This window comes from Gymnoscopelus microlampas, assembly GCF_963454915.1.
Source record: "Gymnoscopelus microlampas genome assembly, chromosome: 24".
Classification (NCBI taxonomy): domain Eukaryota; kingdom Metazoa; phylum Chordata; class Actinopteri; order Myctophiformes; family Myctophidae; genus Gymnoscopelus; species Gymnoscopelus microlampas.
In genome coordinates, this window is record NC_139961.1 from 14065907 (window position 1) to 14093406 (window position 27500).

General features: G+C 42.6%; 2 protein-coding genes across 7 annotated transcripts in view; one reads left to right on the top strand and one right to left on the bottom strand.

Moving 5' to 3' along the window:
- Positions 1 to 27500, bottom strand: part of dmd (dystrophin) — a 555891-nt gene that overhangs the window by 445690 nt on the left and 82701 nt on the right. The gene's annotated exons all lie outside the window — the stretch shown is intronic.
- LOC311040990 (UDP-galactose translocator-like) lies at positions 15589 to 16710 on the top strand (the record flags this gene model as incomplete). Its single annotated transcript, XM_084051428.1, has 1 exon — positions 15589 to 16710. The coding sequence occupies one exon, from the start codon at positions 15589 to 15591 to the stop codon at positions 16708 to 16710; it is 1122 nt and encodes a 373-aa protein (XP_083907554.1).

Genomic DNA, 27500 nt, shown 5'->3' on the forward strand with positions numbered 1-27500 from the left:
GGTAACCGTAACCCTATAACTCTAAAGCAGAAGAAAGCACACAGGCTATTTTCAACGCACTACACCGGCATTACATTACAGTCATTTAACAGACACTTTTATCCAAAGCGACATACAATAAGTGCATTCAACATAGATAGGCAAGGAAACTACTAATCACCCGAAGTTTTAACCCATTTAGACCTGAAGCCGATTCTACATGTCTCCTAAATCCCAACGGTATTCTGAAAAAACATATGTTTCTATATCAGTGGAGTGGTGCTCAATCTCTTTCATGTCAAGGGCCCCCAAAATAATATGTATTTGGCCACCGACCCCCATCAAAATATTGTGTTCCGGGGACCCCCCAGAAACAAAGATAAAGAGTTAAAAATGTTCGCTTTAAAAATATATATATTTCAAAGATTTGCACACATTTTCACGATTTTTCAAAAATAGCAGATCTACAAGCTCGTAGCGCGGCACTCGGTGCCGCGCTATGAGCTTGTATATCTGGTATTTTTGAATAGCCCAAAGTGTAAAATAATGCTTTTTAGCTCAAATCTAAAAATGACACAGTTCCAGGTCTTAATGGGTTAAGTGCATTCTCTTCTAAAGCAAGCAACTAAGAGTATACCTAGCGCTAAGGTAAAAGTGCAATATATCAGCTACCTGCTTTCAACATGAAGATACAAAGACACATTGTATCGACATTTGTAGCTGATACAAAAGATACGTAGCTACAAAAGAGTTGATCTGGTTTCAACTTCAGCTACAAAGATACAACGCTGAACATGCTGCGTAACTTTACATCTTTTGTATCTGCCGGTGTGAACGCAACTCACTAATCCCAACCCCAACTCCAACCTGAAAAATGTCCTAATTGTAAGTATAATTTTTTGCCAAATTCTACTGTACTTATGGGGACATTTTGGTCCTCACAATTATAGTGATAGAAGTACACACACCCACACCCACACACACACACACACAGGGCATGTCACGATTATGACATTTTACATGACGATTAATTGTCACTAAAAATAATTGCGATTAACGATTTAATTGTTTTTTTTTGTCGTTGAAAATTATATTTCTGTTTGGCTCTTAGGCTTTGAAATTGCACACGGCAGACATATGACAAATAACCTAAATGTACAAAGTAATGACACACAGAGAGAGAGAGAGAGACACACGTACTCAATTAGGGCCATATGGTTGGAGTCTTGTACCCCGGCAGCACTTTATGCTGCGATAACTATTTTAGAAGCCGTTGTGTAAATGGGTTATCGAATAGGAATTATTTATAGAAGCTCATTTGTCATTTCGCAGCGTTCTGGCCATAGGGCCCATAAGAGCCTACAGCTGCCATAATATAAGACTTATTTCCCTCATGCTTAGCCCTTTCACTTCGGGAACGCATATACCGTGTCATTTTTAGATTTTTTTTATTACTTACATTATTTTATACTTAGCTAGTCAAAAATAGCAGATCTACAAGCTCTTAGCGCGGCACCGAGTGCCGCGCTAAGAGCTTGTAGATCTGCTATTTTTTTTGTTGTTGAAAAATCGTGAAAATGTGTGCACATTTTTTAATACAGTATATATTTTTTTTTAACTCAAATCTTTGCTTCTGGGGGATTCTACAATGTATTCTAAACCCTAACAGTTTTTATTTTCATTTTTTTTACTTATGTTTCTATAATATCAGTGATTCTCAAAGTTTTTCGTGTCAAGGACCACCCAAAATGATATGTATTTATCCGCGGACCCCCCCCCCATCTAAAAATATTTTGTTCCAGGGACCCCCAGAAGCAAAGATTTGAGTTAAAAAACACATTCAAAGATTTGTGCACACATTTTCACGATTTTAATAGCAGAGCTACAAGCTCATAGCGATGAGCTTGTAGATCTGCTATTTTTGAATAGCCAAAGACATCTAAAGTGACACAGATGCGTTCCCGGATTGAATGGGTTAGACAAACACCTGCTATACTGCTATATATATACTTATTGTTGCTGTCGGGGAGAAACCTTGTATTTTACAAAACCGCTACTTTCCAGGAAATGGAAAAAAAGATTGTCCAATTTAGTATGTAGTTATTATTTATTCATAAGTTCTTGTTAATACTTTTCATTAGTTAAATATTTATAGACACCCACGGACAGACTTAAACCACTTTTCTATTCCTATTCCCATTGTGCGCATGTCATTATTGGCACACTTTTTCTATTTTCAAAATGTGTCAAAAGTAGCCAAAATATATACAAGCTCATAACTGGCTATTTAAAAAAAAATGTTTTAAAGGAGTAGTTAACCCAAAAAAGGATATATTTTCTATCAATTACACAGCCCATGAAGCATTGAATTCATGGAGATTTTTTTTGTTTTTGTCGCATTCCTATGTCAATCATTTCATGACCGGCGGAAAGATGCTAATGTGTCCGGTAGGAGACTCAAAGAGTCTCCATTGAGTCTCCTACCGGAAATCCTACCGGAAATACACACCGCAGAGTATGTAAATATATACCGGATAGACCACCGGTCATCAAATCATTGGCTCAGGAATGCGACCAAAACTAAAAAGATCTCCATGAATTCAATGCTTCATTAACCTCGGTCCCAGCCTCACTCATCTGCGAAAAGAAGAGCCTGGTCACGACCTAAAGCAGCGAGTGTCTAGGAAGTCCTGAGTGGATAGGATTTCCGTTTCGCCCCAAAACGATATTTTTTGACCAATCACAACACTTGTTTCATTCACGGAGAATGTTAACAGATTTGTAAAGCATCAACGTCATTTCCTTGGGCAGTACTTCCGCCAAATTCAACCATTTCCGGTTGTCAACTTCCTAGACAACCAACATCCCAGGTCTTGCCCAGCCTAATGCTTCATGGGGTGTGAAATTGATCAAAAATAAGTATTTTTTTGGGTGAACTACTCCTTTAAAATACTACTGTCTAATGGCACCAATGGTACCAAATAGGGACGCCAGGTCCTAGGTGCTTAAAATATATATATAAACTGATGGGTCACTCGACCGTGCTCTCTCCGTTCTCTCTCAATACAAACTGATAGTCACTCAACCATGCTCTCTCCGTCATGACAACGCTACATTTCGCTTTCGTTTTCGCCTCCGCGCACCGCTGTTGCAATGAACGTCTACAGCTTACTAGACGAGAGCCCCGCGCAGCGGGTAGAGGGAAGGGCCGCACAGCGGCCCGCACCTCTAGTATTTATATATTTAAAGAGGTGGTGCCATGGTTTTGCACTTTTTCTGTTTTTCATGTGTCTATGAGGTTGATAGAACTTCATTAAGCCCCCTGGTGGTGTTTTTATGGTGTTTTATGTCTTCTCTGACTATTTTTATTTTCTTCCTGGAGGCTGAAACCTTGAGGATCAAACATGCCAATAGAAAAACAGCACTTTAATGACACAGTAAAAAGATACCCTCCCCCTCATTATCATAACACAACAGGTGTGGGCATGAGGAGGAGGAGGAGGGACTAGGACAGGTGGGTGGTGCTAAGGTGGTGGAGGAGGTGCTAAGGTGAGAACCAGGTATACTTAATGAACTTGAGGCGTGTCCACATAAAAACATAATTTTAACACTTTCTGTACACTTTTTTGAAAAAAAATCTTCCTCCTAGTATAACCATAATACCTGATGATTATGTTTTAGGGGGGGGGGGGGGATCACTGAAGATCGAGGCACCCCGTCTTTAAGGATATAGAAATGGCCTTTGTATTGAGAATTGAGTGCACACAAAGTACTGATATATAGTAAATATAAATAGTAAAATATAGTAATTTTCATAACTTTTTGTAAAGTTTATGCAGTATATTGCAATAATGTGTGGTTGTCATTAAACTGGTGGACATGCCTCACACACCAGTGAGTCTCACTACACCGTTTGGAACCCGCTGGCATACTGTACTGTCTGAATACAGCCACGATGCAACAATCAGACCGAGAAACTGATTTAAAAATACATATAGAGAGGGTACTATTTTTATGACACATTTTCTGAAAACACTGGCTTGCTGTCAGGGGTGGAAAAAGTACTCAAATGTTTTACTTAAGTAAAAGTATCAATACTGCAATGTAGAAGTACTCTGTTACATGTAAAAGTGCGGAATTCAAAATTTACTTGAGTAAAAGTTCAAAAGTATCGGTATCAAAATGTACTTAAAGTACTAAATGTTTGAAAATAGCCTGGGTATAAAATAGAGCTAAAGTGGTTACTGTATGTTTTATAATGTAATATATCTATAACTGCAAAGTATCTAAAGATGTCAAATAATTGTAGTACTGTACTCCATTACAATAGTTGCCTCTGAGATGTGGTGGAGTAGAAGTAAAAGTATAGACGATAAACACTCCGGTAAAGTCAGAGTACCTCAAAATTGTACTTAAGTACAGTACTTGAGTAAATGTACTTAGTTACTTTACACCACTGCTTACTGTTATATTATAGGCATATATATATTTTGCATACAATGTAAATACGTCTCAGACCCGGAGACCTTTTAGAGACCTCACGAAACGTCTGTTATTGTGACCCCCCGGTAGCACAGTTTGAGCTCCTTTCCTTTGTTTTCTAATACATAAATAAATAACTGTATTTTTTTGAATGGGCGACACATTTCTTTTATGCATGGGGAATGTTCTCAGGGCTGTTGTTCTGCAATTTAACCCATTCAATCCGGGGAAGCGTCTGTGTCATTTTTTGATTTCTTTGGCTATTCAAAAATAGCATATATACAAGCTCATAGCGCGGCACCGAGTGCCGCGCTATGAGCTTGTATATCTGCTATTTTTTGAAAAATTGTGGAAATTTGTGCAAATGTTTGAATATATATAATATATATTTTAAAGCATTTCTCAAATCTTTGCTTCTGGGAGGGTCCCTGGAACAAAAATATTTTACAAATGTTCGCTTAAAAAGAAAATAAGAATATATATTTGAAGATTTTCACAAATTTTGGATTTTTCAAAAACAATTTGCAGATCTACTTGTAGATCTGCTATTTTTGAATAGTCAAATACATCTAAAATGACAGAGATGCGTTCCCGGATTGGATGGATTAAAGTGCAAGTGCCTGCTGTGCATTTCGTTCGTTGTCGTCGGGCAGAAAACCTTGCATCTCCAATTCTCAAAATTTCAACTTGTTTTAATGTTTTTTTTTTTCGTACATGAACGCCCTACTTCATCATACAAGAGCGTCGCGCAAAACCGAGTTCAAATAGACGATCTACAAGCTCACACAACGCGACTCGTCGCGAGCCTGTAGATCGGCTATTTTCACCATGTTTAGAAAAAACATTAAAAAGAAAAAAGCAACGGTTATAGAAATGCGAGGTTTTTCTGCCCGACGACAGCGTCGATATATTATGGCTGGCAGAAAAAAAAAAAAAAAAAAAAAACACACACACTGGCACAGCGGAGAAAAAGAGCGTAAGATGCCAACGGAAATACAAACTGACAAATAAAAAGTGCGTTGTGGATGCTGGTTCACACAGCAGCCAACCGGGAGGCTGCTTACAGCCTTCTCCATGTCACAGTGTCAATTATCAGCCACACACTGCTACTGCTACGCTGCTATACTCCTCTGGAAGATATGTGCTCAATGTTTGTTTTGTTTTTTAACACATTAAGAGCGGGAAAACGCATCTGTAGTCATTTTTTCAGATTTCTTCGGGCTATTAAAAAAATAGCAGATATACAAGCTCATAGCGCGGCACCGAGTGCCGCGCTATGAGCTTGTAGATCTGCTATTTTTTTCTTTTTTAATAAATCGTGAAAATGTGTGCAAATCTTTGAATGTACATAATTTTTTAAAGCGAACATTTTTAACTCCAATATTTGTTTCTGGGGGGGGTCCCTCGAACAAAATATTTTGAGATGGGGGTCCACGGGCCAAATACATATAATTTTTTAGGGGTCCTTGACATGGAAAAAGTTTGAGCACCACAGATATAGACCAATAATTTGTTTACTAACATTGATACTGGACGCACAGGTGATTGTTTCACGCAATCAATTCTCAACCTGTTGTTTCGGGGTGCGCTGGTTTCAGCACACCCCCCAACCCCCTCTTGTGTGTTGGCTAGTAAGGCGCGTCCTAGCGAGACCTGGCAGAATGGGTTTCATTGCGCGCATACTGGCTCTTATCAGTGTGACGTCGTCTGTTAAGGGGTCTACGGCAACCAAACAACAAAGATTATATGTATTTGGCCGCAGACCACCATCTCAAAATATTTTGTTCCAGGGACGACCCTCAGAAGCAGAAGATTTGAGTTAAAAAAGTTTGCTTTAAAAAAAAAGATGTATATTCAAAGATGTGTGCACATTTTCACGATTCTTAAAAACATATAGCAGATATATAATATATATAGTATATATATATATTATATTATATACAAAACATAGCAGATATACAAGCTCATTGTGCCGCGCTATGAGCTTGTAGATCTTCTATTTTTTGGCGTGGAAATCGTGGGAAATGTGTGCAAATCTTTGAATAGCCAAATAAATCTCTAAAATGACACAGATGCGTTCCCGGTCTTAATGGGTTAAAGCAGCTCGACTGGACCACTTCCCTCTGGCACACAGGTAGTGGCGGAGACAGACGCTAGGAAGGCTGGGAGGGAAGAGGAAAAGCGTAGGAGAGACAAACGGTAGGGAAGCTGGGAGACAGACAGCATAGTAGGGGGCGGGGAGACCGAAAGCTGAGAAAGCTTCCTTTTTTTTTTTAATGTATTTTTCTCCCCAATTTAGTCATTATGCCAATTGATTCCTCCCCCGCACACATTCCTCAGTGTTGTCACTGTGCTGTTGTACTGGCTCACCTGCCAGTGAGGAGTAGGGATGTGTAAAAGTGATGGAATTCGATAACTATAATTCCCTATTTTTGTGTTATTTGTTTTATATCAAAAGTCCCTTAACCCTTTAATACCTAGAACGTATCTGTGTCACTTTAGATTTCTTTGGCTATTCAAAAATAGCAGATATACAAGCTCATAGCGCGGCACCGAGTGCCGCGCAATGAGCTTGTAGATCTGCTATTTTTGAAAAATCGTGAAAATTTGTTTTTTTTTAATTTTCTTTTTCAAAAAACTGTTAGGATTTAGATTTTTTCTTTTTTTTTTAAATTGCTTCAGGTCTTAATGGGTTAAATTATTTTTGTAAAACGCAGAATAGAGAATAAATAAATATTACACCCATACTAGGTATCCTCTAAAACTGTGTTACTATGGCCAGGGCTTGAATGACAATATTATAGCCTAAGCATTTTTTTTTTATATTCCATTTTGATCCTAAAAACTATTATTCGATTATTTTAACCCAAAGCCTTGTATTAGAGAGTTCCGCCAATGAGGGGGCAGTAACAGCGTCGGTCACGTGGTTCATATAAACTGGAAATAGTGACAAACGCTCATAGACTCCACTCTGTAAACTTCCTGTTCAGGGCTTTGTCACTAGTCAGCCAATAGAAGGCTCTGTAGAAGACCTGGCCCGATGAAGTGAACGGAGGCGACGCAACTCTCCTTGAATGGCTCTGTTCTGACCCATCCCTAGTGAGGAGCCCTCACCGGGAGGACGTAGAGCCTTCCTCCTACTTCCTGTCGCCACCCCCATGGCCCGTAGGAGTACGTACTGTACAGTGACAAATATCTCCCTCCCCGCCCGGCGCCCCGGCTCGCTTGTAGATCTGCTATTTTTGGAGGGGGGAAAAAATCGTGGAAATGTGTGCAGATCTTTGAATATATATATGTACATTCTTAACTCAAATCTTTGCTTCTGGGGGTCCCTGGAACAAAACATTTTGAGATGTGGGGGGTCCGCGGACAAATGCATATCATTTTGGGGGTCCCTGACATGAAAAACGTTTAAGAACCAAGTTTTATTTTTTTTTACTTTTCGGATTTAGAAGACACCTGTAGAATCAAAGCAAAGATTTAAAAATGTTCGCTTTAAAAATACATATATATTCAAAGATTTGCACACATTTTAACGATTAAAAAAAAAAAAAAACAGATCTACAAGCTCGTTATCTGCTATTTTTGAATAGCCAAAGTATAAAATAATTCCCGGATTGAATGGGTTAAGAGTGTTTGTGTTGGCTCCATGAATATAGTCATGTTCTCTCGCAATAGGGACACCGAACAGTTCAGCATTCATCTGGCAAGATTGTATGGCATGATTCAATACCGCAATATTTCCTCTAGGTCTAATACACACATAGATAAATACTGTAGATGTCTGGTCCAATAAAGTATACTGATGTGAAAACATTTGTCTCCTTTCTAGAGGAAGAGATTGTGTGAGTGCACACACACGCACGCACGCACGCACGCACGCACGCACGCACACACACACACACACACACACACACACACACACACACACACACACACACACACACGCACACACGCACACACGCACACACGCACACACGCACACACGCACACACGCGCACACACACACACACACACACACACACACACACACACACACACACACACAGTCTTGGAGGTGTGGCAATATGTCTCCACATGAAGTACAGTACACTCACTATCATCAAACTGTCAGCTGACTGTGTGTGTGTGTGTGTGTGTGTGTGTGTGTGTGTGTGTGTGTGTGTGTGTGTGTGTGTGTATACTGTCATGTGAGCATGTGTGTGTGTGTGTACAGGTTGTGTCAGCGTGTTTGTATGTGTGTAAATCAGTTGTTAATGCGCGCACGTGTGTGCGTGTGTGTGTGTGTGTGTGTGTGTGTGTGTGTGTGTGTGTGTGTGTGTGTGTGTGTGTGTGTGTGTGTGTGTGTGTGTGTGTGTGTAATCCGTGGTTAATCCTTCCTGCTCCAGAGACCCACTTTGCTAATCTGGAACAGGTGACAGAGAGAGGAGAGTAGAGGAGGGTACGGCGTTAACCGTTAACAGTCCATGGTCAGACCATGGCTAGAGACAGAGTGACCAAACCTTCTTATCAAGCCATTTCGCCACACAATGAATAAACCAGATTAACACCACACTCCATCTGAGAAGCCGGATAGGGAACGTGAATTAACCACTACTTAAACCCTATCGCATCCCTATTCTGGAGGGAACATTCACCAAACATCTACATGTGTTGGTGAAAACCATAGTACTATACTGTAGTCATTTGTGTATGTGTATTTGGCTGTGCGTGAGTTCTTATAGTTTGAGACATCACACACACACACCCACCCACCCACCCACCCACCCACCCACCCACCCACCACACACACACACACACACACACACACACACACACACACACACACACACACACACACACACACACACACACACACACACACACACACACACACACACACACACACACACACACAGGCAAGCGTGCACAAAGGTGCTAGTGTAGCATTTGTTATGCCATTAGCAGCTCTTGTATGTCAGCATCTTTGCCTCAGCAGCCGGCAGTGCATAATGTGTGTGTGTGTGTGTGTGTGTGTGTGTGTGTGTGTGTGTGTGTGTGTGTGTGTGTGTGTGTGTGTGTGTGTGTGTGTGTGTGTGTGTGTGTGTGTGTGTTAAGATTGTCGTGTCAGAGATGCAAAGACACCTGTGTAAGGTCTCTCCAGTCCCATCCCACGATGTTGTTGAACTAGTAATGTAGCCCAAAGCCTAGCCTCGATCTCCAGGCTTTTATTGTTTAGTTTTGCTAAAAAAAATAAAAGCCTAGAGGAGCGCGTCGGTGTACCCGACGGACAGATCGATGAACCAATGGGATCAGGCGCAATCTCTCCGCGCCTCTATACACCAGCCCCTCTATACACGAACACAGGAGCGCTAGTGCAGCCTACCCAAAGCCTGACGCATAGTTAGCTGCGTGCGGGTGTTTCGTGGGCGAAAATAGCCGATCTACAAGCTGGTAGATAGAAGTGCAACAACAATAATACTAATACAGTGAATGCCTGAAACTGTCACCAGACATAGACCAACGCTACAGCGTGGTGGTTAAAGTGTTAAACTTGAACCCACAACTCTCACCCAAATGGCATCAGTAACAGAGGCCAGGGCGCCTATATGTTGTGCGTGCACGAACGTGCATGAATGAGCGTGCGTGCACGCACGATGAACGTGGGCATTGATTTAACCCATTCAATCCGGGCACGCATCTGTGTCATTTTTTAGATTTCTTTGGGCTATTGAAAAATAGCAGATACACAAGCTCACAGCGCGGCACCGAGTACCAACTTTTCCATGTCAAGGACCCCGAAAATGATATGTATTTGGCCGCGGACCCCCAACTCAAAACATGTTGTTCCAGCGACCCCTCCCCCCACCCCCCCCCCCCCCCTTGTGTTCGCTTCAAAACATATATATTCAAAGATTTGCAAAAATGTTCACAATCATTTTTTTGTTTTAGCAGATCTACGAGTGTACATTTTCTGCTATTTTTGACTGACTGAAGTAGGGAGAGAGAGAGATGGGGAGTGACACGCAGCAAAGGGTCCTTGGGATTGGGATTCAAACCCGCGACACGCTGTCAATAGCAGCCTAGGCGCCGGGACCGCTATGTCAGCAGTCCGGGCCAGCAATAATTACTATCTCTCTCTCTTTCTCTCTCTCTCTCTCGTTGAAATTATTACGTTTTGAACAGCCGGTCTGCCTGAAACCTTTTGAATGCTGATCTCTTCATCTGTGAAGCAGACACAAATAAGTCATTTGGGCTGATCAGAATCTCCCCCTCACTTCAATGAATATGAACGCTATCCCTTTCGATCTGGCCACGGGTGATAATCAACAGGCCGTAAATCATCCTCCTCCTGGGTGCTTCATGGCGAGGAGGAGGAGGAGGAGGAGGAGGAGGAGGAGGAGGGCTTGCATCTGCCGCTGCCATCTTTCTTTGCTTTGACGTGCTGACCAGGCTGAATATCGCCTCAGTCGGGTGGAAACCTCATGTGTCCAGAAACTGTTGCTTTTCGGGATTCAAATGGAAAAACAAGCGAAAGCAGTAGATGTGCAAAGCGCGAAACGCGTCGTGTTTTGAGCTTTGCGGATCTGCCACTTTTGATGCTTTTGTGGGACACGGTAGGATGATCAAATAGGGCTTTTAACCCATTAAGACAGGGGAACGCATACTGTGTGCCATTTTTAGATGTCTTCGGCTATTAAAAAATAGCAGATCTACAAGCTCATAGCGCTATAAGCTTGTAGATCTGCTATTTTTTGAAAAACCGTGAAAATGTGTGGAAATCTTTGAATATATTTTTCTTTTTTAAAGCGAACATTTTTTGACTCAAATCTTTTCTTCTGCAAATGTCTTTTAAATCCTAAACGGTTTATTTTTTTTAAAAACACTTTTGTTGCTATATTTATCAGTGGTTCTCAAACTTTTTCATGTCAAGGACCCCCACAATTATATGTATTTGGCCGGCGGACCCCCCCATCTGAAAATATTTAGTTCCAAGGACCACCGGGAGCTATGAGCTTGTATATCTGCTATTTTTGAATAGCCAACGAAATCTTTTAAAAAATGACACAGATGTGTTCCCGGTCTTAATGGGTTAATGTACGAAAAAACACAAAAAGTTAGACTGTGCGGAGATAAGAGTTTTCTGCGCGACAGCAACAATATATACTAGGCCTGGCAGCATGCAATCACTTAAACCCTGTCCTGTATAGTCTGAGAGAACTGGACTTGAGTTACAACACAGTACCTTGGCCACTTTTTTCCGTCTCCACACCAAAAATAAGCCTTCGCTTTACTTTATGTGTTTATTTTAGACGGGACATTGCACATCGATGAACGTTCAAATACATGAACGTGACTTCAATCAGCTGAACATGATCTCATGTAAACATGCCAGCATTTACAGCGGCTAGAAGCTCATTTCGCATCCGTAAGTCGCCACACATAAAAACGCCACAGTAACAACGTGACAAAAACAGAGAGAACACACAACTGCCTAAAAACACATTCTAAGAATACCATACCTACCAAAGTTGAATACCTAAACAATAGAATATCTAAGGCCTAATTTGAAATATATAAGATTTTAAAAGTATCAATGGTCCCATGACTTTGTAACCCATTTTTCACCCAGCGCCAATTGCCTAAGCTTGTAATCCTGGGCACTACTCTCCCTCTGCCAGCCTGGGGAGAGCCCCAAACTGAGCTCATGCCTCCTTCAACGCATGAGGAGTGAGCAGGCCGCTTCTTATCACCTGACAGGGGGGGGAGTTTCCCCGGTAGGACGTAGCGCGTGGAAGGAACACGTTATTCAAACCAGTCAGGCATGTTTTTTTGTGAGGGTACCTATATACCCTAGGGAACACGGGGAGAACCTACAAACTCCACACAGAAACGCCGCACCAACCCCACCTAGGGTATGGGCACTGATGATGCGAAGGAGAGAACACGCCCCCCCCCCCCCCCAGCGCCCACAGCGTCCCCGGCGGGAATCGAACACAGGACCTTCTAGCTGTGAGCGCTACAGACTGCGCCACCGTGCCCCTGTTTGAGACATTTTTAACCATCGTTTTAGTCGTGTTTTAATGTGTCGTTTTGCGCAGCATTGTGAGCTTGTAGATCCGCTATTTTTTTGGCTAATGTCCCCCCTCCTAGTTTTGAGCCCTACATACTTCGTTGTGCAGTGAATAGCGGACATAGCCAATTTAAAAGCTTGTAGCTTTGTTATTTTCCAAAAAATAAATTAAATGGTGAAGTTTTGACTATTTTCATTTTAGGCTTTGCACATTTCTAAACACTTTTGCACAAAATAGGGGCTACGTTGTGGTCAAGGTTTTACCTACCACCACCACTGCTTAAACAAAGTGCTAATCATTGATTGCGTTTGGCCACGAGTCATTCCTATTGCTTTTGATGGTGGATGTTTGCACGTTCTGTCGTCAGCCAGGCAGACGCCTGCTACAAACAACTAATACGAAAAACAAATTAATTGTCAACCAAAATACTGTGTCTGTCGACGCACGACCATTGTGCAATATCTCATTGAGATTTCCTTTGTGCTCCCATAAAGAGCCTTTTATATGTAAATAAAGGGACACGGGCTGTCATGATTGAATGAATAACATCCACAGAAATGAATGAATATCATTTTGCTGGCATGTCATTAACACACACACACTACCAGAACAACACATTGTGGAATAGGCACAGTCTTTATACAGGGGATTCACGGTTTCTCTCACACACACACACACACACACACACACACACACACACACACACACACACACACACACACACACACACACACACACACACACACACACACACACACACACACACACACACACACACACACACACACACACACACACACACAGCCCTATGTTTATAACAGTAGGTTATAGATTAGCATCATGATAGTAACAGTCAGGGGAAATTCTGAGTAGAAATCCTACTCTCTCTCTCTCTCTCTCTCTCTTACTCTCTCAGTCTCATTATCTCTCTCTCTCTCTTGCTGTGTCTCTGTCTCTCTCTCTCTCTCTGAGGTCACGCTGTCTCTATTGCTTTTCTTATCAACCAAAAGAAGTGTGTGTGTGTGTGTGTGTGTGTGTGTGTGTGTGTGTGTGTGTGTGTGTGTGTGTGTGTGTGTGTGTGTGTGTTGCTGCTCGCTGTATCAGGTGTGTGTGTGTACCACTAATTGACATTGAGGCTGACATACAGTAAGGCTGTTAGTTACTGTATACTGTAAATAACCCTCTCCCTCTCGCTCTCTCTCTCTCTCTCTCTCTCTCTCCACCATCTGATTAGATTTGGTCTCCGTTGCTAATGTAGACGTTGGTTTCCAAGCGACTGGTTCCAAAACAGTAACACACATTAAACAGTGAGCTTAGTATACCTAAGTGGTTTGCCCTGAACACATACACACACACAGGTTTGTATTACTATACTTGTGAGGACATCAACGCTTTAGGACAGCCATTTTATGAATGTCATTTAAAAATATATATATTTTTTCCATTTTTAACCGTAAGCCTAAAGCCGAAAAACAGCAGATCTATAAGCTCGCGACGCATTGTGAGCTTATAGATCGGCTGTTTTTCGGTGCATGACACTGGCGCACAACTAAGTATAAATCATGTTTAACGATAATTCCAATCCCTAAAGCTAACCTCTAAGACACCTAAATGTCTAATCCTGACCTGAATGTTTTTCTAATTGTAAAGGTATCTCTAAAAAATGTTTTTTTTTAACTATAAAACAACCATTTGTCTTGTGAGGACCAGGAAAACGGTCCTCACAATGTATATTTCTTCAAATGCTAACTATACTTGGTCCTCGCAAGTATAGTAATACACACACACACACACACACACACACACACACACACACACACACACACACAATATCATTTTCCATCCTCAGTGGGGGGAGGGCTGGGTGTACCCAATGTGTCGTGGACTCAGGGGCGGATATTTGCACTAGGCAGACCACGCACTTGCGTGGAGCCCCGAGGGAGGGGGGGGCCCCCACCTCCCCCCTGAATTTCTTTTTTTTTTTTTATTGTATCGATACGAAATCACAATACAAAACAAAAACAAACAACATACACAAACAAAGAAATGATCAATACATCTATATACACATAACACATTACAAGTATAGATTAAAAAAAACTCTTATTTGGAAATGCGCATCGTTTTGAAAGGAAACACATTTTTGGGGGCCCCTTGACTAACATCAAGCCTACGTTCCCCATGCACGAGTAAAAGTAAACAACACGGATGTGGGACATTATGGAATATAAAGACTTTGGGGCAAAAGTTCATATTTACCACCATGCTCTCTGAAACCAAGACAATGTGGGCCTATGGAACAACATGTGTTCTCTTTCTCATCTTTGCAAAAGGTGAGTAAGTAATTAATCTAGTGCTGACAGTGGTGGAAAGTAACTAAGTAAAGTACATGTACTCAAGCACTGCTATTTGAAAATAGCCGATCTACAGGCTCACAAGTGATGCGAAGCATTGTGAGCTTGTAGATGTGTTATTTTCAAAATATTTTAATTTTTAATAAAAAAAATGATTATTTTTTTTATACTTGTGAAACCTTACATTGTAAAACGGAACATTCTGCATAATGATGAGAAAAATAACATTGAGAACCTTTAACGGACTTAATCTTGCTCATGTAGGTTAATTGAATAATTGAAAAGAAGAATTTTGAAATTCTTTTTTGGATAACATTCTAATTTCTTACTCCCGAGGGGGTACTAGGGGTAATATATTTTAGTTGTACCCATATTTGGGTACAACTAACTTAGAACTCGATATATGGAGCTGACTGATACATCTAAGTATGACATCTGGGGACTCTGTATTTGGGCATGACTGGGACTCCAAATATGGATATGGCCAGTTAAACAACCAGTTAAACAACCCTTAAGTTCACACCTTTCACACCAGTTTATCAATGATTTATTGTTTTAATGACGTGCATGTGACGTCATTAAAATAGCCTACCATCAAAGGTAAAATCCCCACTGCATCACTGGAGAGGCTTCAGAAATCAGTCAGCGCTCTCCAGGTGATCACCAGGACTCGACTCTTCGATACAGATCTCTCCAAGACTATGAAGGCTGTTGTCCACATGGCGAGCCAGGCCGAGGAAGAAGAGAAAACGGCCACAGAAACGGCAGGCCGCAAACACCACAAAGAAACTAACAGCAGGAAGTTGAAATACATCAGCCTGGTGTTGCTGGTGGTCCAGAATGCATGTATCGTCCTCAACATGCGATACGTCTGCATGCAGCCTGGCGATCGTTTCTTCAGAACCTCAGCCGTGGTCATGGCAGAGATCCTCAAACTTCTGGCCTGTCTGCTCATCCTCCTCCTGCAGAATAGATGTAATCCAAAGCAAACAGTGCTGCTCCTGTATGACAGCGTATTAGTCCAGTACAGAGACACGCTGAAGCTAACCATCCCGTCCCTATTCTACACACTACAAAACAACCTGCAGTATGTCGCCATTTCCAACCTGCCTGCCGCCACCTTCCAGGTGACCTGCCAGCTGAAGATCCTGACCACAGCTTTATTCAGTGTGATGATGTTGAAGAGGTCTCTGTCCAGAGTTCAGTGGGGTTCTCTGCTGATCTTGTTTGCCGGGGTGGCCGTTGTACAGGTGCGCCAGCAAGGCCAGATGGAACTTGGCTTTAATTCATCCAGCCAGAACCAAGTTGTGGGATTTGCTGCCGTGTTGTTCAGCTGTCTGTCGTCGGGGTTTGCGGGCGTCTACTTTGAGATGATCCTCAAAGGAACCTCTCCCTCCCTTTGGGTCCGGAACGTCCAGATGGGACTCTTTGGCACGGCCATCGGCATGCTGGCACTTTGCTGGAAAGACGGAGCGCAGGTCTCCGCTAACGGTTTCTTCTTCGGTTACACTCCGATGGTGTGGACGTCCGTTCTCAATCATGCATTCGGGGGCCTCCTGGTGGCCGTGGTGGTGAAGTACGCCGACAACATCCTCAAAGGGTTCGCCTCGTCCTTCTCCATTGTGGTTTCCATGGTGATGTCGGTATACCTGTTTGGTTTCCAAATAGACCTTCAGTTTGCGTGTGGAGCTGCCATGGTGATCGCAGCCATCTGCATGTACAGTCTGTATGCTGTTGACCCCTCTGCTTCATCTTCTTCGTCTTCCGCCGTGGGAGGACACAGGACTGACAGCGGATCAGATGTGGAGACTTTACACCTCGGGTCAGTCGTGGTGAAATGAGGACAAAACACCTCTTTTTGTCCTCACGCGGTGGCGCAGTCAGTAGCGCTGTCGCCTCACAGCTAGAACAGTGGTTCTCAAACTTTTTCATGTCAAGGACCCCCTAATTGACACTTATTACCCCGCGGACCCCCATTTGAAAAGATAAGCCAGGGACCCCAATAAGAGAAGGTTTTTACGGCTCTCTAGCAGTGATTCTCAACCATTTTCATTTCAAGGACCCCCCAGTTTGACATGCATTAGGCTACGGACCCCCATCTAGTGGCATTTATACCTCTGGGACCCCAATTCACATTGTAAAACCAATGTTAATTGGTACCCTCAAAAAAACATGCAGTAATCCTGGTCACTATACTGCCTAGTGTACAGTATACATTCTGCACGCAGCAGTGATGCATCGCGACGCATATTGTCTCAATTAAACTGTCTGCCGTCAGAAATGTACTTGTCTTAACACGTCCACCGCCAAGGGCTAATCTCAGAATGTACCAGTGCCAAGGTTTTTTGGGATGTTATATTGGCTATATCTTTCCTGTTCCTTGATCTAAGGAGACACAAGGTCCCTGAAGCCAGGGAGTCAGAGCCCCACATATTTGGGTTCAAAAAGGAAACCCAGTGAGAAACCTGACACTCGCTCCGTGGGGTTTTGGAGTTTCATGGGACTGGCCGGACTTGAACAATCTTTGTGTGTGGAGTGTCTATGGAGTGTCTATGGAGCGGGTGCGGTCTGACTCGGAGACAGCGAGGGTCTCTGGGGAACATAATAACTGACCCCCTCACCTCTGTTAGAGCAACAGTGACCTACGGTGGACACGCTCACCTGTTGTTGACGTCTACTGTACAGGTGCTTGGCAGACCCTGTTGGATCTTTTTCAACATCAGCAACAACAACACTGGACTTAAACGTGACTGTGTGTGTGTGTGTGTGTGTGTGTGTGTGTGTGTGTGTGTGTGTGTGTGTGTGTGTGTGTGTGTGTGTGTGTTGTAAACGCATTGTAAATCTCTACAATGTTGATGTTGATTCAGGGCTTTCCAAGTTCATCCTCACAGTTTTAATTGTATTTCTTCTTATTCATGAGGAACAAACAAAGAACGTGACTTAGGATGGTGTTTGCCAATTGTTTTGTCCTTGAAATATATGGAAGTAGAAGTAGAAGCAACACGTGAATCACTCATTACTAGATGTTTTCGCTGCTTTCATTAAGTTAATTAGAAAAAGCCACCTCTCCTCTTCAGCTCTTGTGTTCTGGTCCTGGAGATAAGCTCCCTGCACAGAGGCTGAGATGCCCTTTTGGATCTTTTTTTTATCACCCCCAACAACAACATTCTTATTGCAAAGACGACGCCATCGGTGTTCTGAGCGCAGGCGTTGTTCTGTCACCACCAAGCGGAACGCCTTTGTTTTGAGTCCCACGTCTCTCCAGGCTAGCAACGTTCTCTCGTGTTTTCATAACGCCTAATTTATGCTCAACCGTACCGAGGAAGATTTCTTTTTTCAAATTATCATAATTACTACTTTTATGTTGTAAATCAAATGTAAATCAGCTTATTTGTGTTTTGCGAGTGTGTAGCTCCACTGGAATGTATAGCTTTGTGTCTTAATAATCTGTGGCTTAGACCCGTGGCCAGTGGTGAAAGTGGTTGACATTTCTAGCCGAAACTGACGCATGCACGCGCGTGCATGCGTCCCGTGCGCGCGATCTTTTTTTTCGGTTTCGGGTCGAAAAATGTGCGGGTTTGGGTGGGTTTTGGTACTTTTTTTCCTTTACTTTATTTCGGTTTTAGGTTTAGGGTTAGGGTTAGGTTAGGGTTACGTTATTTAATTCTCGTTCTCATAAATAAATAGAAAAAATCTTAAAAATTGGGTTTGTGGCAGGGGGTGCTTGGGGGGGCTAGGCCTTCGCCAGGGGGTGCTTGTGCCCCCCCAAAACCCCTCCTGGCGCCGTCCCTGGGCCCACCCATGGCTGCACCCCTGATATGTATGTTTTGTCATAATAATTAAAATCCAGTAGTAACTAAAGTTTTCAAATAATTGAGGTGGAGTAAAAGTATAATATTTGCCTCTGAGATGTATTGGAATAGAAATAAAAATATTGCAAATTGGAAATACTCCAGTCAAGTAAAATTACCTTAAAATTATACTCAAGTACAGTATTTGAGTACATGTACTTAGTTACTTTCCACCACTGTCAGCATTAGATAAGATGAATTACTCACCTTCTGCAAAGATGAAAGAGAACACACTTTTGTTCCATAGCCCCACATTGTCTTGGTTTCAGAGATCATGGTTGTAAATATGAACTTTTGCCACAAAGTCTTTATATTCCATAATGTCCCATGACCCACGTCCGTGTTATTTACTTTTTGACGATGCACGTTAGTCAAGTGGAGCTGTGTTCCGTGAGCAGAAAGCTGTCAAGTGGCCTCCAGAAAAGAAATCTGTTTTCCTTTCAAAACGATGTGCATTTCAGAATAAGAGTTTTTTTAAAACTCTATCCTTGTAATGTTACAATTCAACACACGTTTTATTTTGAAATCCTACTACTGGAAGTAGAAGTACCGAGGTAGCCTAGTTGAAACTACTTAACTTCACGCGAAAGCAGCAGTTTATGCGGAACGGGGGGAGAAAAAAAAAAGAAGTCAGACAAACAGTGGGGGGAAATCACGGATCTGTGAGAGTGTCCCGTCGTACGCACAATGAATGGTTGTGACGCCCTGTATGTTAATCTGACGTTAGTAGATTATGTTTTATTCTTGAACATGGCCATGGGTCTGTGGCAGGTTATATGGGATTTTCACAGCTGCCTTTGACTTTTTCATAACGGAACGGCGTTCCGCCACCAAATCTTTTACCGGAACGTAGTTCCGGCCCGCTTTCACCACTGCCCGTGGCTCTCAAAGTGGGTAGGCATGGTTGTAGGCAGTTGAATGCAGGTTGTTTTTTTGCCAAAAAGTAACAGAAACAGAGGCAAGTTTTCCAAATCGAATAACAAGGAACTTCCTTGTTATCGCGATCACGTGGTTTGCTGCTGCTTTGCTTCTCTGGGAGTCAAAATGGTGACTCCCAGGTTAGGGCACAGCGCCATCTAGTGGAAAACCACTGAAAACACAAAATCTCGTCATTGGCGGGCTGCCCCTTAGCAAAATATGACGATAAATCTCGTCATTGGTAGTCAAAGAGTTAATAAAAAAGCATTTCATCTGGTGGTCTGGTGGTCTGGTAGTCCGCCACAGGTCAAAAATAGAACAGAGCTGTTGAAAGACTAGGTTTTGCACTTGATGCCTCCAGTCTGGATACAGCAGCTGTTGTAAACACGATGACGCAAGTGTGTCTGACTCTTTGGGTGACCTTTTGGTATCTGACAAATATTGTGTCTCGCGTGTCTCCCCTCTCTGCACTCGCTGTCCTGTCTATCTACACTCTCATCTAAAACAAAACTAAAACAAGAAATCTTTCAAAAGAAAATATGTTTGAAAACCTAATTATCTGCAACCGTTAATGAAACATTGACAGGTTCCAACCCTGCACCTATAGCCCAGCTCTGAGATGGTATGTAGAAGTGGCACACACGTGTGCAAACACACACACACACACACCTAAACTGTCGCATTGCTTGTAGATCTGCTATTTTCACTACTATTGTGCAACACTCTCGTATGACGAAGTAGGGCATTAATTCACGAGAAATACATTAAAAGAGATGTATGGAGTTTCTGCCCTACAGCACTGATATACGAATATATATATATATAGCATAGGCGATATATATACAATATGGACATATTTAACACATAGATGTGGTTATTTTCATTGTGCCTTTCAACGGTGCGGATGGGAAAATAAATTATACTACGCTTGATTAGCCCATTAAGACCTGGAACGTGTCATCTGTGTCATTTTTAGATTTGAGTTAAAAAGCATTATTTTACACTTTGGCCATTAAAAAATAGCAGATCTACAAGCTCGTAGCGCGGCACCGAGTGCCGCGCTACGAGCTTGTAGATCTGCTATTTTTGAAAAATCGAGAAAATTGGGGAAAATCTTTGAATCATATTTTTCAAAGCGAACATTTGTAACTCAAATCTTTGCTTCTGGGGGGTCCCTGGAACAAAATATTTGGAGATGGGGGTCCGCGGCCAAACACATATACATTTTGGGGTCCTTGACATGAAAAAGTTTGAGAGCCAGTGACATAGCAACAGACATATTTTCAAAAAAAACTGTTTCTACATTTTGTAGAATCGGAACCTCAGGCCTTAATGGGTTAAAGGGGCCTGTATCGACGACGAGATGACTCACAGGACAGAACATTTGCATTATGCTCCAACACCTCATTATTATTATTTTTGGGGGGAGGGGGGGTTAAACATCACCCACCGCCCGCCCCACGCGGGGGACAGGTTGTCAGCCGAGAGACGAGCTGAAAACCTCCCCTCACGACGCACGAGACGTGTGGAGGGGACGTGTGTGTGTGGAAGGGAGAGGAGGAGGGGTGTCTGGGTGGGTGGGATGTGTCTGTTAGTGGGCAGGTTGGCATACAGACACGACAACCCGAGAAAGAAAGAAAGAAAGAAATCTCCCGTCTTCCTCCTCCTTAACGATGCATCCAATTTCAGGTGGTCTTCCTCTGAACAACTGTGTTTGTCTTTTTAACGCTTGACCCGTTAAGACCAGAGGCCGATTCTACAAGTTCTCAATGATTCCCCCCCCCCCCCAAATGATATGTATTTTGCCAGCGGACCACCCGCCCCCCCCCCCCCCCCCCCAATCTGAAAATGCCAGGGACCCCAGAAGAGACAATTTGTGTTAAAAGAAATGTTAAGTGACGTGCTGCAAGCTTGTACAGTATATAGCTGCTATTTTTGAACAGCCAATTTAGCTGCCCCCCCCCCCCCAAGGACCCCTGGGGTTCCCCGGACCTCACTTTGAGAACCACTGGTATAGACACGACAACCCCCCCTCCCAAAAAAAAATAAAGAAATCCCCTGTCTTCTCTCCTAACGATGCATCCAAATTTCAGGTCTCCTCTCCCAGAACACTCTGTTGTCTTCTTAAACGCTTAAAAGTCGAGGCAATTTACAATTACAATTTAGGGGCGTTTAGCGAGACGCTCTTATCCGGAGAGGCTTTATACAAGTGAGTGCGAGATCAGAGTTAATGGCACGAATCCTAGTCGATGACGACAGGGCGAAACGATCACATAAGTGGAGTGCAGAGAGAAAACAATTTAAGTGCTGCGGAGAGAATAGGGATACCGTGGTAAAACGTTTGCTTCTCTAACCCATTAAAACCGGGAAAGCATCCGCATCATTTTAGAATTATTTGGCTATTCAAAAATAGCAGATATACAAGCTCATAGCTTGTATGAGCTTGTAGATGTGCTATTTTTTTAATCCTGAAAATGTGTGCAAATATTTGATATATTTTTTTAAAGTGGACTCAAATCTTTGCTTCTGGGGGTCCCTGGAACTAAATATTTTACAAACGTTTGCTTAAAAATATATATATATTCCAAGATTTGCACACATTTTCAAGATTTTTCAAAAATAGCATATCTACAAGCTCATAGCGCGGCACTCGGTGCCGCGCTATGAGCTTGCAGATCTGCTATTTTTGAAGAATAGCCAAAGAAATCTTAAAATGACACAGATGATGCTGCTTTCCTGGTCTTAATGGGCTAAGCAACACGCTCTCTGAAGATCTCTCTTAGCATTTTGTGCTCGAGCCAAACAAACCTAAATAAACAACAATGTGAACAAGTATTGGAGCAGTGAACCGGCAGTGAACCGGCACTGAGCCGGCACCGTCTACTGGGACCCTGTTATCATCTCCATGGTGGCCATATTGAGTCAGGAACCAAGATAAATATAGCGTGTCGTTGCTGTTGGGCAGAAAACTTTTTTTCTAAGATATTTTTTGGGGCCTTTCTGCCGTTATTGAGTAGAGAATGACAAGAAACAGGGAGAGAGAGAAACGGGGAGTGACACGCAGCAAAGGTTGTCGGGAGCGGGCTTCGAACGGCGACACGCTGTCGGTGGCGGCATTAGAGCCTATATGTGGTATGCGCCTGGACCGCTAGGCCAGTGGCGGGCGCCCATGGCAGAAAAAAAAGTAACAAAGACGATATCAAACAACACATGCTTCTCTGCTGAAGTTGTGCGTGTTTAGCCTGTGTTTACGGTGTTTCTGCCTTTGCTGTAATGGTCCGCTGTAATGTGTGTCCTCTCTCCCCCTCTCTCTGCATTAATAACCTAACCTTATATATTCATTCATCCCTCACTTGTTTCCCCCCTCCTCCTCCTCCTGCATGTGTCGGTGTGGTTTCCCGCTCTTCTCCCTGACATTTCACCGTCGTCCCTAATCACATCATGTCGTTGTGAGGGAGAGGAGCGTCGCCATGAGCGCCGCACGGTGACCGATAGAGCGACGCGGAGCCCAGGCAGAAATAACAGCCATTCTATGGAGCCATTTAATCCAGTAAGGACGGGGGAACGCATATAGACTGTGTCATTTTTTAATAGATTTATTTGGCTATTCAAAAATAGCAGACATACAAGCTCATGAGCTTGTAGATCTGCAAATTTTTTTTTATCTTGATTTTTTTTTGCCAAATATTTGAATATATATATTTTTTTCAAACGAACATTTGTAGCTCAAATCTTTGCTTCTGGGGGGGGGGGGAGAACTAAATATTTTCAGATGGGGGTCTGCGGCCAAATACATATCATTTTGGGGGTCCTTGACATGAAAGAAGTTTGAGAACCACTGATATAGCAACATACGTTTAAAAAAAGAAGAAAAAACTGTTAGGATTTAGAAGACATTTGTAGAACCTCCAGAAGCAAAGATTTGAGTTACGAATGTTTGCCTTAGAAACATATATATTCAAAGATTTGCAGAAATGTTCACGATTTAAAAATAAATTAGCATATCTACAAGCTCATAGCGCGGCACTCGGTATGAGCTTGTATATCTGCTATTTTTTTGAATAGCCAAAGAAATCTATAAAGTTACACAGATGCGTTCCCGGATTGAACGGGTTAACTGGCAGAGAATCGGGAGGGAGAGAGAGCTCAATATTTTCCTTCACACAACACCCTACAACACCACTCAAACGCCAGGGGTGCATTTCACTTACATCCAAAGCCAGCCAACCAACCCCGGGCTAACTGACTGCGTGGGCCATAGCATCATCGGTTCTCAAAGTGGGGTCCGGGGACCCCCAGGGGCCCCTGGGGGAGGGGGGTACCAGCGGGTCCCCAGCAAAAATGTGCTATAGCATCACAATTTTGACCACCTTTTATACTTTGGCTATTCAAAAATAGCAGATATACAAGGGTTGTAGATCTGCTATTTATTTTTTTATCGTGAAAAATGTGTCCAAATCCTTGGCTATGTTTTGTTCGACTCAAATCTGGGGGGGTCCCTGGAACAAAAATATTTTGAGATGGGGGTCCGGCGCGGCCATATACATATCATTTTGGGGGTCCTTGACATGAAAAAGTTTGAGAACCACTGGTCTAGCTTGCTGTATGGTAGACTGTCTGCTGTATCGGTCTACAATAGCAGCTCAGTGAAAGAATGAGTGACTTGACAGTCCCCGTCACCCTGCTTTCTCTTTCTCTCTCTCTCTCTCAAACTCCCTCTTTCTTTGCGCCCTTTTCTGCCTATCTCCTTCCATCTCACTCTCCTCCTCCTCTCTCTCATCAATCTTTCTCTGCCTTCCTCAAATAGTGTCTCCCCTATTCTCTCTCTCTCTCTCTCTCTCTCTCTCTCTCTCTCTCTCTCTCTCTCTCTCTCTCTCTCTCTCTCTCTCTCTCTCTCTCTCTCTCTCTCTCTCTCTCTCTCTCTCTCTCTCTCTCTCTCTCTCTCTCTCTCTCTCTCTCTCTCTCTCTCTCTCTCTCTGATACCACCACACACACACACCTCACTCTCCGTCTCTTTTTTCTCAACATGATTTTAAGTGAGACGTTTCATTGTGATAGCTTCAAAACAGTCTCTTCACCTCTCACCTATTCTCTCCCTCCCTCCACTATACTCTCTTCTCAATCTATCTCTCTCTCTCTCTCTCTGTCCGTCAGCCACACAAGGAGCCAGTGTGTGGATCGATAGGGGCCACGGCTTGAGTGTCCATGTCCAGTGAACGGGACCCTGTGGCCCCCCTGGGTCAGCTGAACCATCTACAGTATACTGTGTCATTATTGTCACAGTTGTTCTGCCGTGTCCCCCCCGCTGACTGAGAGCAGCTTCAGCGGACTATTAACCCATTGAGACCTGGAGCCGATTCTACACGTACACATACATCCTAAATCTCAACTTTTCTGAAAAACGTATGTTTCTATATCAGTGGTGCTCAATCTTTTTCATGTCAAGGACCCCCAAAATTATATATATTTGGCCGCGGACCCCGATCAAAATATTTTGTTCCAGGGACCCCAAGAGGCAAAGATTGAGTTAAAAATGTTCGCGAAAATATATATATTCAAAGATTTGCACACATTTTCAAAATAGCAGATCTACAAGCTTGTAGCGCGGCACTCGGTGCCGCGCTATGAGCTTGTAGATCTGCTATTTTTGAATAGCCCAAAGTGTAAAATAATGCTTTTTAGCTCAAACAGTTCCAGGTCTCAATGGGTTAACCCAGTCGGCTCTCACACCTTTTCTGGATTCAGGGCAACACTCGAAAATAGTGGCCCCAGTTCAGTGGTTCTCAACCAGTGGTCCGGGGACCAACAGTGGTCCTTGAATAGTTTCTAGGTGGTCCCCAGCTAAATGATGGAGAGTTGGTAACCAAATGGACCCTTATATAGATCTTTAACTCTTCAGAGCCTAAAATGAAACCAAATGGACCCTTATAGATCTTTAACTCTTTAGAGCCTAAAATGAAACCAAATGACCCTTATACATAATAATAATGTTTATATACAGTAGATCTTTAACTCTTGAGAGCGTAAAATGAAGCCAAATGGACCCTTATATAGATCTTTAACTCTTGAGAGCGTAAAATGAAACAAATGGACCCTTACGGGTCCATTTGGTTTCATTTTACGCTCTCAAGAGTTACATTATTGTTAAACATCTGCATTACTTAATTAAAGAATTGTTATTTTGATCAACGTTTTGCCTGTCATCTCTCCTATTGGTACCAACATCAACAGCATGGAATTGTGGACAAAATCGTATCCAACGACAACAAAATATTCTAAGTTTTGGGTCTGAGAGTCTAAATCTCATCAAACGGTGGTTCCGTGGCTCAAATGCAGAATAAATAATGAACCTTGATATGAAAAAGGTTGAAAACCACTGACCTATAGTTCATTTAACTGTTGCAACTGTCCTCATCTATTCTGAGACCATTCTGTACACTGGAGGAAAAAAAACAGCTCATGTAGTAGTAGGCTATTCTGGTGATGAAATGGGGAGGAGAGGAGAGGAGAGGAGAGGAGAGGAGAGGAGAGACATACAGATGTGCCATTTCAAAACTTCAAATGTCCCTGCCATCGCCAAGACAGTACATTTTCAGGGGATTCCCAGGGCAATAAGAGGGACAAAGAAGGGCATTTAAAATGCTGAATTATTTTGATGATCACTGCTTTTATGATGCTAATTAATTTGAGCAACTGGTCAAGGACCTCTTCAAATCACCTTTCGCCTCATAATGAGTCTGACACCTTCTTCAACACACATTCTTTTGTTCTCATGTATATGGATGTCTGTTGAAGGGAAAAACGGGGGGGTGTGTAGTGACAACTTCTTTTCAGGGCCAAAACAGTGCCTTTTTAAGGGCAGAACAGGGAGGAAAAAAATGTATTTTCAGGGCACTTTCAGGGAAAGAACAGTAACGTGTGAAGTGTCGAAGTGTCCTTGAGCAAGACGCTGAACTCCTAATTGCTCCCGATGAGCAGGTTGGTGCCTTGCATGGTTTCCTCTGGCGTCGGTGTGTGTGTGTGTGTGTGTGTGTGTGTGTGTGTGTGTGTGTGTGTGTGTGTGTGTGTGTGTGTGTGTGTGTGTGTGTGTGTGTGTGTGTGTGTGTGTGTGTGTGTAATGCACTGCACTTTGTCAAGCGCCTTATAAATATATAAATGCACCACTTATATTTAGCAGCAGTAGGCAGATCCATACACCAGTGGCTCTCATACTTTCTCATGTCATGGACCCCCAAATTGATATATAATTGGCCACGGATAACACCATCTGAAAATGGTTTGTGGCAGGGACCTCCTGAAGCAATAGAAATGTGTTAAAAAAAATATATATATATATTTAAAGATTTGCACAGATTTTCAAGACTTTTTCAAAAATAGCAGATCTACAAGCTCATAGCGCGGCACGAAGTGACGCGCTATGAGCTTGTAGATCTGCTATTTTTGAATAGCCAAAGTATAAAATATAGGTAAAGTGGTTAAAATGATTGTGATGCTATACTAACACATTTTGCTGGGGACCCCCATAGTACCCCCCCCCCCCAAGGACTAGAATTGTGTTGTGTGCGTGTGTGTGTGTGCGTGTGTGTGTGTGTGTGTGTGCGTGTGCGTACACATTAGGATATTTCCTGGGCCCTGGCCCTCCCTAGCATCCTCAAAAGTAAACAGACATAATAACTGTTATCATAATTGAGAAACGATTTACATAACACTCTGCACCATGTGTTTAATAAGTTAATCCAACTAATCTATTGAATTGATTATTTAAAACAAGATATTGATAATCTACAAAGGGGACTGACACATACAGACATCTCCATATATGGGCATAAAAGGGACACAGACTGACGGGTACAACGCGTACT